Source organism: Amblyomma americanum, chromosome 5, assembly GCF_052857255.1.
Source record: "Amblyomma americanum isolate KBUSLIRL-KWMA chromosome 5, ASM5285725v1, whole genome shotgun sequence".
In the NCBI taxonomy this organism is placed as follows: domain Eukaryota; kingdom Metazoa; phylum Arthropoda; class Arachnida; order Ixodida; family Ixodidae; genus Amblyomma; species Amblyomma americanum.
Genome location: NC_135501.1, coordinates 137,251,287 through 137,263,773, shown reverse-complemented (window position 1 = coordinate 137,263,773; position 12,487 = coordinate 137,251,287). Strand labels below are relative to the sequence as shown.

Here is a 12,487-nt window from a genome sequence, read left to right as displayed (position 1 = left end):
GCGCCGTTCTCTGTCCTCTCGTCACTTTTTGCACGCTGGAAGGTCGACGCTCCTCTGCCGGCCCCACCTCCGGGGGCGGGCCTTCCTGATCCGCCGGAGCTACGCGACTTATGGGCCGCGGCTATAGTAGCTGCCCGACGTCTGAAAGAATCTAACCAATAGCCATCTCTCAACTTGTGTACGCAGGTGGGAGTTATATGGGGGTGACGGAGGAGGGTGCGAATATGAAAAAGTCGCCTGGAAGAACTCGCCAACTTTCGCGCTTAATTGTGGGTTCTCTGCTGCGTGTAGAGGTGTATCAGGGGGCTCATGTGTTCATGAAAACACAATGCAGTTATCGATCGGGTTGATGTGATCTCCTCGGAAGGTGTTTCAAAGCCCCTTTGAGAGCCTTAGAGCGAAACATCCCTAGCATGGGTGCCACTTCAAGAGTTGCAAATAACGACACGTTCTCAGTACCCGTGTATTGGACTCTATAGTTTCTTAATGCTTTCCGACCTCATCTTCAAACTAAGCCGCGTCAAGAATAACAAGCGCTAAAAGAGGGATAGAGTACTTAGTTAATTTTTAAGCACCATACCCGTTAATTTTTGTGCAGTGTCTTCAACATTGTGCGCTGGAAAACTACCTTCTCTGCAAGGCGATTTTCGGGTAGAAATCGGGCTTAACCCGGTTTTTAGACATCGTTTCGAGGTGTGAAATTCGGCTAAAACCAGGTGTTACCCGAAAATGAGGGGCATAGGTATAGGTTATAGCCCGCACCACGGGTCTTGCCGCTGCGGTGGCTCAGTGCTTATGGTGTTCGGCTGCTGACCCGAAACGCGCGGGTTCCATCCCGGCCGCGGCGGTCGCATTTCGATGGAGGCGAAATGCTAGGTGTCCGTGTGCTGTGCGATGTAAGCGCACGTAAAGAATCCCGGGTGGTCTGAATTTTCCGGAGCCCTCCACTACGGCGTCTCTCATAGCCTGAGTAGCTTTGGGGCGTTAAATGAAATAAAACCAGACCAGCCACGACTGGTCTTGGGGACAAAAAGAGAAAAAAACTGAGCTGTCTGTTTTTTTTTCTCGTTTTCGGCGGGAAATTCACAGGTACCAACATGGCGTCATCCCGAGACGGTGGGGAAGCGAGCAGCACCGTCCGCGTCAAGTTCAGCAGCTACCAGGTGGAGAGGCTGCAACACGCCTTCGACAGATGCGCCTTCATCGACACCGTGCAGGCGGAGCAACTGGCCTACGAGTTGGGCATCTCTTTCAAGCAGACCAGGGTGAGGCACCTTCGGCGTTGTACCGTTCGCATGCTTCCATTACAGGTACCCGCGTAACCTTTCGAAATTCGGAAGTCGAGTAGCCTGAACTGCAGTATAGTCAGATACGAGTAAAGAAAAAAAAGCGGCTTTTCCCTGTCAAAGGACCCCCTTCCAGCTAATGGCGTCGGCCGATTCTCATGAACCTGGTAGAGCGACAATTCCGGAAGTGGCAGATGAAAGGGAATAGTCCCCCGCATGCAGGCTAGCAGGTTCATGAGAACCGGGGCGACGCCACTGGCTGGAAGGGGGTCCTCTGAAAAGGAAAATCTGCTTAGGACAGCGGAGGATGTGACTCTGGGCGGGACATTGATGTTCAGGGAGCTAAACTCGATACTGGGCTGCATGGTCCCTCCTTCCTTTCCTCTTCTTTGCATACACGCCTGGAAGGCCCTGAGGACAACGCAGTCGAATTTTTTCTCGGTGTAGACATCGATTCTGAGGCTTTGTCTTGCTAATGCCTATGCTTGCTTAGCAGCAAAAGGCGCATTTATTGCTGAGAAATTAGCGAGTTTAAAATGGGGGGGGGGGGAATTCCCGCCACTCGATTCAAAGTGGTGACGTCATGACCGAAATGGGCTCAGTGATCACCGCTCAGAAGCGGATGGCAGTGTATCCTATATATAGCCTCAGGGATCCGAGATAAACTGTCTATGAAGTACCGCAGTTTGATTGCGACAACAGCGGGTGGGGCAACATATGTATCATTTTTTGGCCTTTTTCTGGCTTATACGAGCTTCGTTTTCAGTGAAAGTAGCACCTTTGTTGATAAAACGTATCGATACAGGTCAGCTTCAACTTCCAGCGATCATACCACCTCACCTCGTAGACCTACCTCATTTACAGCCATGAAGCTGCACCCGAGCGGTCGATTCACGTGCTTACCCACCTTTTTACTGCAGTTACCTAACCTTTCCATCAGCTAGTGTCTAGAGTAACTTGTCCAAATCGCGATTGCCTGTTCGACGACGAATTCCCCCACGCGGTTGGTCGTAGCCTCAGCCTCTGTTCTTATTCTGCAGACGTGGTTCCAGAACAAGCGTGCCATGATCCGTCGGAAGGCCGTCAAGGCGGCCGGCAGAAGCTACGTGCCCCAGCTGCTGCGCCCGTCGGCCTTCCGCAGGGTGCTCCCGGCGAAAACCTCACCGAGGGGGGCCAGGAGGTGCAGCGCCCAGGGCGCACCACCGGCTGCCTCCGTCGCCCAAATCACCGGCGCCGTCGACGGCCTCGTCCGAGCTCACTCTCCGTCCACGGGCGGCGCTCAAGGACAGGCACCGCAGCATCAGCTGGGTCATCTGGCCCTCCCCGGTCCCTCAGGGGCAGGCTTCCTGCCTCTCTCCCCGCAGCTGATGTGGCGACAGGAGAGGCTGTGAGTATCACTCCTAAGTATTTGTCCAAGTGTGTGTGTGTGTGGGGGGGGGGGGGTGGGGGAAGGGACTTTATCTTCGCCTTAAGAATATGACGCGATAGCGTTAATGCCCATACATGCGGAGTTGGTAATTCTGAAATTTACATGCATGTGTCCCTGGGAGTCATTATATACCACTCCTTGCACAGTGGTGCAGCGGTTAAGCGATGCGCCACTGCACTGCGATGCCAGGGGCTGCCTCCGGTGGGACTTGTGCGGTCCTGTTTGCTCTTCCCGAGCAGCCTTTCGCGATCAGTCATTAATTTAGCTGCCACCTGCCAGGGCGGTCAGTTCGCTCACAATCCGGTGGGTAGGTTACGATGACCCCACAAGGTCACGTGACCTAGGTTGCTTCCGCGGGGGTGGCGTCCTACATGGGCCACCCTACGCCACGCTATTTATCGTTCACAAAAATGAAAATGAAACTTGGTTGTTGGGGAAAGGAAATGGCGCAGTATCTGTCTCAATGTCGGCGGCCACCTGAACCGCGCCGTAAGGGAAGGGACAAAGTGGAGGCCGCCCAGGAAGACGACCGCGGCCACATCTATTGGGGGGCTGCCGAAGAGGAGACAGCGGCGGCGGCAGCGTCCGGCCTCGGCCAAGGTCCCTTCGTCCTTTTTGGTATCACGCGCAGCGCCAGCCGCGCGGGTCGCTACAGGATAAAGGATGGAGTGAAAGAAGGAAAAGGGGGGAGGGGGGAGAAGTGCCGTAGTGGAGGACTCCGGAATAATTTCGACCACCTTGGGATATTTAACGTGTACTGACATCGCACAGCACGCGGGCGCTTTTGCGTTTCGCCTCCATCGAAACGTGGCCACCGCGGTCGGCGGCTGCGTTTCGATGTTTCACAACGCTCACACCGGTAACGGGGCCTTTAACGCTGTCGCGTTAAAACCCACTCACGTACATACATCGATCGGATAAAGCGAGGAACGCAGACACACAACTCGAAGCCCCTGTCCTGTATACATCTGCCAGGACACGTAGCCAGGATCCTTTTTCCGGGACTGGCCCGACGCAAGTTTTTGTATTCGAAAAGGAAAGGGCGAAGGGAGGGGGGGGGGGGGTAGCGGGAGTGGAGCTTTGATCCCTGCCTGTGCATCTGCACGTGTTGTTCGTTCTGTCTTGTATGCCCTGACAACATATATGCCTCCCCCAGTTTGTTACCACTGGGTGGAAGCTGAGAGGGGGGGTTGTTAGGGCTCGAGCCAGCGCACCAACTCTGTTTTACTCCACGCTTTCTGCCGCATACAAACCAGCAAAAGTCGCACTATCTTGCAGTGCACCCAGGCCCATCCTTCATTTCCATGCAAGATGACTATGCATTGCGCGAACGTTGCACTGCTGCGGGGCGTATTCGTGAGGGGAGGTGCTATTTGCAAAATGCAATTCTACAGCTTTTGTGCCAGGACCGAGGTCGCTTTCTCATGTATAATTTCTCAGGGTAGCCTCCCCCCACCGCCGTTCCCCCTTTTATTTACTTTTTAACACGTCCACTGTATTGTGGGTCACCGGTGGGTCACGTGACTTATTGGTGCTGTGCGGCCACGGATACTGGGTCAGTTGATGAAGTAGTGTGGAAGCTGAGACGGTTCTCACAGGTTCCACGTAAAGCACGGAAGCTGGCGTCGGCTGTGGCTCACTGGCAATGGTGGTACTGGTGGCTCACCCACCAGTGGCCCAGCGGTCGACCACGATGCACAGCGGTTAGGGCTCCGAAGATCACTGCCGCAATGAACGAGTTAAGCTGCCCCTGGTTTTAAAGATAGTAAAGGAAGGGAAGGGGGTTTCCTTTACTCTGCCATCACAATTCTACACCGCTAAAAAAAAACAGAAAAAAACAAGTGTTGACGAAACTGAATAGCCAGGTCTCACGTGCTGCCTGATCCCAGCGAACAGAGCCGAGGACTAGCGAGGCTGTGCCAGTGAAAGTTCAACCCCACTATGAAGGCTCGCGGGGGAACAAGCAAAAACGCGCCCCCTTAACAAAACAGGATTTGGTCACTCCGGTGCAGCACTTGGCCACCATTTCCTGTACGAATGCAGCAGGACAGTGCGATTGCAGGTCATTCGTCGATGCATTTGTCCTGCACTAGCCGTAGTTAGACTGATGATGATGATGATGATGATGAAAAAGAGTACCGTAGACATTTCAGCCATGGTTTGAGGGCAAGGGTGAAGTAGCGAACTGTCCAAGGCATGCGTCGTTACACAAAACAAATGACACATGAGGGCGGTGCCTGCACGCAGCTCAAGGACAGTGGAGGAAAAGCAGATTTTAAGCGGGTAGAAGTAGCCGAACGAAGCTTATCTGATTGGTGGGCAAAATAAAGACAGGAGTAAAATTTTCACAAGTCATGGCTACGTGGCTTGAGCCACCGCCCGATCCACCGGGTTCAGCCTTATCCATCCATGAAAACTCTGCAAATCACGTGTCTTTCTATTTCACCAAATTGCGCGTTGAATGATACTCCCCGACTATGCCGCAACCGGATGGCACCGACGGGGGCCTGTCACCTGTCACCGCAATTCCGGCTCCCTTTCCAGGTCTCCCTCGGCGTCGACACCTTCGCCGGCACTGAGCGGCAGCGAGGACGATTTGCGGTTCTCTTCGTCGCTCGAAATGCAGCCGCACAGGCTGGGGGCGGCCACCCCGACCCGACAGTACGGCAGCTACGACTCCCTCTGGCCGGGCCTGCCCGCTGCGCCGCCGACTGTGAGCACCACGTTCAGCCACTCTGCGCCGTTCGTCTGGCCGGCCGACCGCAGCGATGGAGCAGGACAGCCTCTCCAGCACTGGCAGAGGCCGTACGACGCTGCCGCCACTGGTGAGTTCACCCTGCAGTACTCAAATTTTATTTATTTCGGTTTTATATATATATTTTTTTTTCTCCGTACTCCACTTCAACGTCTTGAAGGCGCCACATGGACACTTGTAAGGCTACGTACGATAGGACACTTCCACTAGTGCTGTTCCCTAGCTCCCATTTATAATTGGCGCGTGTGCGTGTTTGTGCTAACATAATACGTATATGCGAATGGCTTTTTCTCCTCCACTTCTCCTAGCGGTCTTTTGTTTTGTCCTGTCCTTTCTTTCCTCTTTTTACCAGTCCCCGTATACCCTATTTCCTTTCCACCTTTTCTTTTCTTTTTATTACTATTTTGAATCAGCCCCTGTTCTCACCAGCAAATACCGCTTACTTCACGATCACTCCCGCGAGCATTGCACAACGGCATTACCGTGCAGCCTGTGTCCCTGGTAGAGTTTTTAAACATTTCTAAACTCTTCGTCTCTTCTGCGGGTCGCCTGCGCAGGTCAATGGCAGGGGCAGCCGCAGTTGCAGCAGATGCAGGCCCCCCCACAACTACAGGTCGGCGAGGTCCAACAGCACCACGAGGCGGCACTCGGCCCCCCAGACGAGTCCCAAGTCTTGCCCAGCCAACCCTGGCAGCCGGACTGCCCCTCTGAGGCGCCGCCTGATGACGAAGACGACGGCCTTCCCGGAATCGAAGTTCTGACGGCACTCATGCTGGAGTTGGAAACGCCTCGCCCCAGAAAGCGCACCGGTGGCGCTGAGAATATTTAGAGCGCTCTAGTAGGACTTTCTAGCATACTTCTATCGCATTCCGCTGCCTGTGCGATCGGGCGCATGACGAGCATGCGCAGACGAACAAAAAGTTCCTTGTAGTTCGCGCAACCGATAGCGGTAGTGCAGTAGAATTATGCCAAAATGTTCTGCTGTTTTAACGTTCCACAAGGTTCGCCTGCCTGCGGAACATGTGATAAGCCAGCGTTTGATGGAAGCGGCAAAAGGCATTATAAAGAGCCCAAGATTCAGCGCGTAGTTAAAAGTACCTTCCCCACCAAGCGCTATCTGCGCGGGCGCAGTTAGCTTTTGGCTGGCAGGGGAACGGTCTGTAGGAGAGTTCCCTAAGGCGTTCGTGTTGAGCGCAGCCGCGAATAACTTTATTTATTCTGCACATATGCAGCCTGCCTTCTGACTAACAGCGCGAGTAATATGTCCACGGAAAGTGAGACATTTCCTTTCATTTCATTCCTTTCATTTCATTCCCTTCATTTCATTACCTTCATTTCATTACCTTTATTTAATTCCCTTCATTTCATTCCCTTCATTTCATTCCCTTCATTTCATTCCCTTCATTTCACTACCTTTATTTAATTCCCTTCATTTCATTACCTTTATTTAATTCCCTTCATTTCATTACCTTTATTTAATTCTCTTCATTTCCATTTCATTCCTTTCAACGGCACGTTGTGAGAAAACGATTGTGCAATCCATTGGTCAATAAAGATGCCCATATTTCACTCTCACAGTCCGTGTGTCTGTTTCCACCCGCCCCAGAAAAGAAAAAAAAACTAATATGCAGAAACTACTGTCAGCACATGGTGAACCGTATGCATGCTGGCATACCAGTATCTATGCTATAGATTGACGATATAACCACCAAGCGATCCGCCGACGTCATCAGCTGTAAGGGCGGCGTCTTGGCTTCACTGTAAAAACAAACCGTCATTTTGACGGCCACTTTTTTATCTATTTTGACGAGCCGCCGGCGTCAAACGGGAAAGACGGAGACTTCGCCGTGAACGAGCGGGCGAGGAAAAAGAGACGGAGAGCGCAACACAAAACGAGAAACTCTATTGGCTGGCGCGTAGGGGTACGTCATGTGAGACGTCGCTCAACGCGCGCTTCCGGCCCCCGCTGTCAAGGAAGGAGTCCGGTTGTCGTGGTTCCCTCTCGCTTTTCTTTGTGCGCGCTGCTTCTGCCCGGGTGTGCGTTCTGTTTTTGCGCCATTTTGCCTTTTTGTGTGCGACGGGTTGGAAGGCCGCGAAGACGCAATCAAGGAACGTATGGGCTGCAGCCGAAAATCAACTGCAGCGGGTAGAGGTAAGTGTTCTGCTTATATGCTTCGTTCGTGCAGTACGCGTTCTGTGAGGCACATAGCTACGAGGAGCACGCTAGTTCTCACGCGTAATGTATACACGCACCGATGGCCGTGGGCCCGAGATTGCCGTTCAGAGACATGCTTCTACGTAAAGCGTGAATCGCGGCCTCATGGTTCAGCCACGTGCAGCGATTTTCAGGGGCTGCGTGCGCCCACGTGTAAAAAAAAAAACTTCCTGTGAGGAACACTGAAGCGTACGAAGAGCATTGGCGCACGTTAATTGAAGAAAGTCGTTTATAGTATCTCTATCATGCGGGCACATACAATCGCGATCGAGCCTGACTTTCGGTTACGATTACTGCTTCGCGGGCCAAGGATCGAAATCGAGTTGGTCGAGCTCTAGCGCGCCATGCGCCTCTGTTTAAATGCAGAACACCTTATGAATGGGCTTAATGGGCAGTAAAAATTGTCGTAAAAACCATTTTTTACATTTTCAGTTGTAATTCAGGCCAAGACATGTGCTGTGACTACCATGCTGGCCATCTGCAGCTCCCTTGAATTCATGGTGTCGGCACTACTGTCGTAGGTTCGTAAAAGTATTCGTCAATAAAAAGCAGACTACTTTTCGTGCACTGATCAGCTTTTTTCTGTTTTATTTCTTACGCTCTCTCTTTTTTGTTGTTCCTCGCTTCCTGGCACACCAAGCCCCATACGTCGGTGTCCGGTGGCGATGGGGCAGCTCAGTGTTTAGTTCGTGTACTGATAGTGTGCAGTTTCATTCTTGTATAGCATTAAGATATGGGCCTAATTATTTCAACAATAGTTATTTCCAAATAAATTCTATTCATTTTTATAGCTTATTGCCTATAAGCCTCAAACAAGGGCCAAAAATTTCTTTCGACTGGCGTATCCATTAGCTGGGAATTATTGAATCAAGTAAATTTGTAGTCTTGTAATTTTATACTGCATTTTCATCCGTTTCTGCTGAAATGATACTGTACCCGAGGTGTAGAAAGTGCCTTGATGACAGCAGGATCGTTGAAAGTATGGTTATGATTTATTATTGAGATGCATGTATCTGATCACTGATGTTTTCTCTGGAGTCTAATAACATGTGGCTTGTGAATTCCCAGCATGCAGCTGAAGGGGGGCTGGAAGGACTGCCAACAACTCCGCACCTTGCTGTGATTGGTATGTATTTGTCATTTATAGAACTTTGGCTCAAAACATGGCTTGTACAGTGTATTTTATTATTCTACGATGTAACCTGATTTTGTGTAACTTCACTCTACTTAGTAGGACATATTCAAAACTTAGGAATGAGGCTAGCCCTGGATGAAAGGCTTAATTGCTGCTTCATCTTATGTATGTACAGTTTGTTTAATAATTAAACATGATAACAATGTGCGAGTTTGGCCAGTAGTTTTCCATTCTTATTAGAGTGTACAAAAAATTTGGAACTCAGTAGCAGTACTGTTGATAAGTGGGGAGGGTGGGGCAATCTCCGCACTATAAGGTGATATGCCAGAGTTCATCGAGACTAATGTGCGGCCTTTTGACTTGCCAAAAGCATGACGTTCTGCTAGAAAGCATGAACGAAGCTGAGCTTGGCTTTTCTCATCAATGTCATGGCAGGCTAGGTACAAAATGGAGGGCCTTTGAAAAGTTGCCTCGGTGCTTGCCCAAGTTTCGTTACCTCATCACTATTCCCCATTATTTAAAAAAAAAAACGAAGTATTCTGTCGACAAAGTTAATTCTTTTTTGTCGTGCAATATTTGTAAAGCTTTTTCCATAAACAAGTTCTATGTAGTATGTTTACATGAAGCAAGCATCTTCAACAGATATAATTAGTGGCGTGTAAAGCACTGATAAGGGAGGGCACGTTGCATGTGTCTGTCTACTGCCAGGGTACCATAAGCCCTAGCAACAAGACCCAGTATGGCTTTTTACGAGTACATTTGAATTCGGCTTCTCTCAGTGTACACATCGAAGGCCATAGAGTTACTCGAATTATTAGATCACCCCTTTAGTGGGTAGCGTTTGTGTGTGACTAATTTTTTTTCCTTGCAGGATCAAGCATGGGGGACATAAAGAAGATCATCGTTGCAGTGGATTCTACAAGAAGTCTTGAGAAGGCCATGGGCCTCCTCCTTGGTGCCTTCTTTGTGTTCAACGTTGCGTACCCTCCCGACTGCCCCCTCACCATGGAGCTTTTGCAGAGGTAAATGAGTGAATGTGGATGATGCGTTTGATAAGCAATCGGAATCCGAGGCAATAGTGTGAGCAGCAGGCTTCTCTTTCCTGAGGAAAGGCACTCGCCCTCCTTAGCCAGTGCCTGCAAATGATCAGTTCTGCCCTGTTCCCCTGAAATTCTGATGTCGTCACATACATTCCTCTCCTGCATTTCTTCGTTCTCTGGCACAGCACCGTGTTGCTTTTTTGGCACACCTGTATGGTGATTTGCCAGTCACAGGCGTCTTTAGAAAGTAGAATGGTAAGATTATTGACATAGTGCTGCTTGCCAGCAGTACATGCTAACAAGCCTTGCACATTGGCTAGCTCTGGCAATTGCGAGATGAAGGCCGGACTTTTAATTTTAAATTGCACCCAGTTCTGGTATTCTGACACTTGCAGAATTGCGGATTTGATCATTGTCATGTGATGAATGCACAAGCCTGGCAGTTTGCATTGCCTAAACTTGGTCACGTGTCCTTTTCAGTGTTTTGCTTATTTTTTTGGTTGGCTACTGCAAGAAAGGGGCTAGAACGAAGAACCAGATAGGACGGGCGACTGTCAATTATTGCTAAATGTAATGTGTGCAGCACTTTTATAAGTACCGACGTCAGGAAAAATAGGAGCGAGGATTAAGTGTAAATGCAGTTATTTTAAGTCGCTCTACTATGTATCGTGTCCACTGGCTAATGTCCTAGTGCAACATTACAGTGTGTCTGACTATGGGTTGCGTCCACACATGTGGCAAGTTGCCGGATGCCTCTCTGCACTTTTACAGGCCTCAGGTTCCCTTGTTACCATTGATGCAGTGCTCGCTGTAGCCTGTGTACAATCAGCCCCGAGAAAGTAGAGCTCTCTACCTCACCTTCTGGGCACTCAACAAACCTTTTGCAATGATGAATGTCAGATTTCATTTTGCATTGAAACGGGAGATGTGACACATAGGCAGGACAGCTTCACAGGTACTGTCACAACCATTACATGGCACTTTCCCCTTTCACCTGGTGATCTTTTAGGGGCTGGCAGGGTTATTAGCCCCTTTCAAAAAAAATTATGCTGTGATCCCATATTTGTCCAGAATTGCTCAGTACTTGAAATGGACAGGTGAAAGAGCCATCGTGAAGTCTGCTATGTTGGCACCTGAGAAGTTGGCCGCCCTTTGTGTCAACAGTTGCAGTGTAAAAGAAAAAAAATTAAGACATTCATCATCGTGACAGGTTTGTTGATTGCTCAGAAGATTTCAGGTGTGAAATTCCGCTTATTTGTGGCCAAGGGCACAGAAATTAGAATGAGCATTGTGCAAATGGTAAGATGATGAGGCATGATAATGAGGTTTTTAAATGTATGCATGGTTGCCACATGTGCAATTGCAGCCTATACCTGGACATCAGGGTGTTACATCAATACTGACCTATGTTTGCGGCTGATAGCTGAAAACACTGAAATGCAGCAAAATGCTCTTGCATAGTTATGGTTTCTAGACTATGGTTTCTATGGTTCCTGTACATGATGAGCACCTATTGTTACTAGAAATACTATACGGTGTGTATGTGCAATTGTGGGCTGTTTTTACGAGTTATAATAATGGTTACATTTAGGTACATCATCTATTGTTAGTGCATGTATATGTAGCTATTTAAGCGCACTACTAGTGTGCTCACATTTGTTGCTACCTGATTTTAATCTCGTCTTTCAATTTCGTAATACTGTGTGTTGCAGAAGGTAGTGCAGTTCACACATTCATGGCATTTCACGCGTGTAGGCAGAGTATGTGATTGGCACAGTTTATGGAGCATGGATTTATTCTATCCTCGTTTTGTTTCCAGGTACCTTGGGCAGAGCAACCCAACGAAAGGGCGCGGCAAAGGCAGGGCCTGCGGAATCGCACCAAAGTTGCTGAGCCTGCTGAATGCACTTTAATTTATGAATAAATGTGCAAGTAGAAATGTAAATTTGTTTTTGTTGCATGGTTTATGAGGTACTGCCCACTGCAAGTGACTTTCATGTGGTCAGGTTCACCACACTATATATTGACACAGAATTATGTTGAGACTTGTCGTGTTGGGCCATCATACTGACAACACAGTTGCATTTCATGTTGACAAGCCAAATTTTGGAATGGTTAAAAGCATAGTCATTTCGAAATTACAGCCTGCTATTACCTTGATGGCCAAATGCTGTACTGACAGTTATAGATAATTTCAAATTTGCAAAAAGTCTTGAAGTCATAAAAACAGTTTTAAAATTGACAGCTTGCCATCGCAGACAATCAGTGGTATAATTACAGTTTGGCTATATTTTCAAATCGATAAAAATGACATCGAAGTCAGGAAAAAACATTGTCATTTAGAAATGACATCTTGCTGTAACTGCTACGGTCAAATGCTATCAAATTGACAGTTTGACTGTATTTCACATTGACAAGAAAAACATCAAAATGATGGAAAAACTGTCATTTAGAAATGATGTTCTGCTGTCACTTTGATGGTCAAATGTCATCAAATTGGCGGTTCAGTTGTATTTCAGATTGACAAGAAAGACGTCAAAATGATGGAAAAACTGTCATTTAGAAATGATGTTCTGCCGTCATTTTGATGGTCAAATGTAATCAAATTGACGGTTCAGTTGTATTTC

At 48.8% G+C, this 12,487-nt stretch overlaps 2 protein-coding genes across 2 annotated transcripts; both read left to right on the top strand.

The window, feature by feature from the left end:
- Positions 1–1,082: 1,082 nt before the first annotated feature.
- On the top strand, positions 1,083–7,028 carry LOC144135072 (uncharacterized). Its single transcript, XM_077667830.1, has 4 exons — positions 1,083–1,265; positions 2,327–2,673; positions 5,260–5,540; positions 6,028–7,028. Exons 1-4 carry the CDS (start codon positions 1,098–1,100, stop codon positions 6,297–6,299), a joined length of 1,068 nt encoding a protein of 355 aa, XP_077523956.1. The 5' UTR covers positions 1,083–1,097; the 3' UTR covers positions 6,300–7,028.
- A 1,622-nt stretch (positions 7,029–8,650) lies between these two features.
- LOC144132750 (uncharacterized) lies at positions 8,651–11,805 on the top strand. Its single transcript, XM_077665384.1, has 3 exons — positions 8,651–8,811; positions 9,692–9,842; positions 11,680–11,805. The coding sequence occupies exons 1-3, from the start codon at positions 8,709–8,711 to the stop codon at positions 11,771–11,773; spliced, it is 348 nt and encodes a 115-aa protein (XP_077521510.1). The 5' UTR covers positions 8,651–8,708; the 3' UTR covers positions 11,774–11,805.
- The last annotated feature ends 682 nt before the right edge of the window (positions 11,806–12,487 follow it).

Coding starts and splice junctions, on each gene's coding strand:
- LOC144135072 (XM_077667830.1), top strand. CDS start 1,098: ATGGCGTCATCCCGAGACGGTGGGGAAGCGAGCAGCACCGTCCGCGTC. Junction 1,266..2,326: donor TCTCTTTCAAGCAGACCAGG/GTGAGGCACCTT, acceptor CTTATTCTGCAG/ACGTGGTTCCAGAACAAGCG. Junction 5,541..6,027: donor GTACGACGCTGCCGCCACTG/GTGAGTTCACCC, acceptor TCGCCTGCGCAG/GTCAATGGCAGGGGCAGCCG.
- LOC144132750 (XM_077665384.1), top strand. CDS start 8,709: ATGTTTTCTCTGGAGTCTAATAACATGTGGCTTGTGAATTCCCAGCAT. Junction 8,812..9,691: donor TCCGCACCTTGCTGTGATTG/GTATGTATTTGT, acceptor TTTTCCTTGCAG/GATCAAGCATGGGGGACATA. Junction 9,843..11,679: donor ACCATGGAGCTTTTGCAGAG/GTAAATGAGTGA, acceptor TTTTGTTTCCAG/GTACCTTGGGCAGAGCAACC.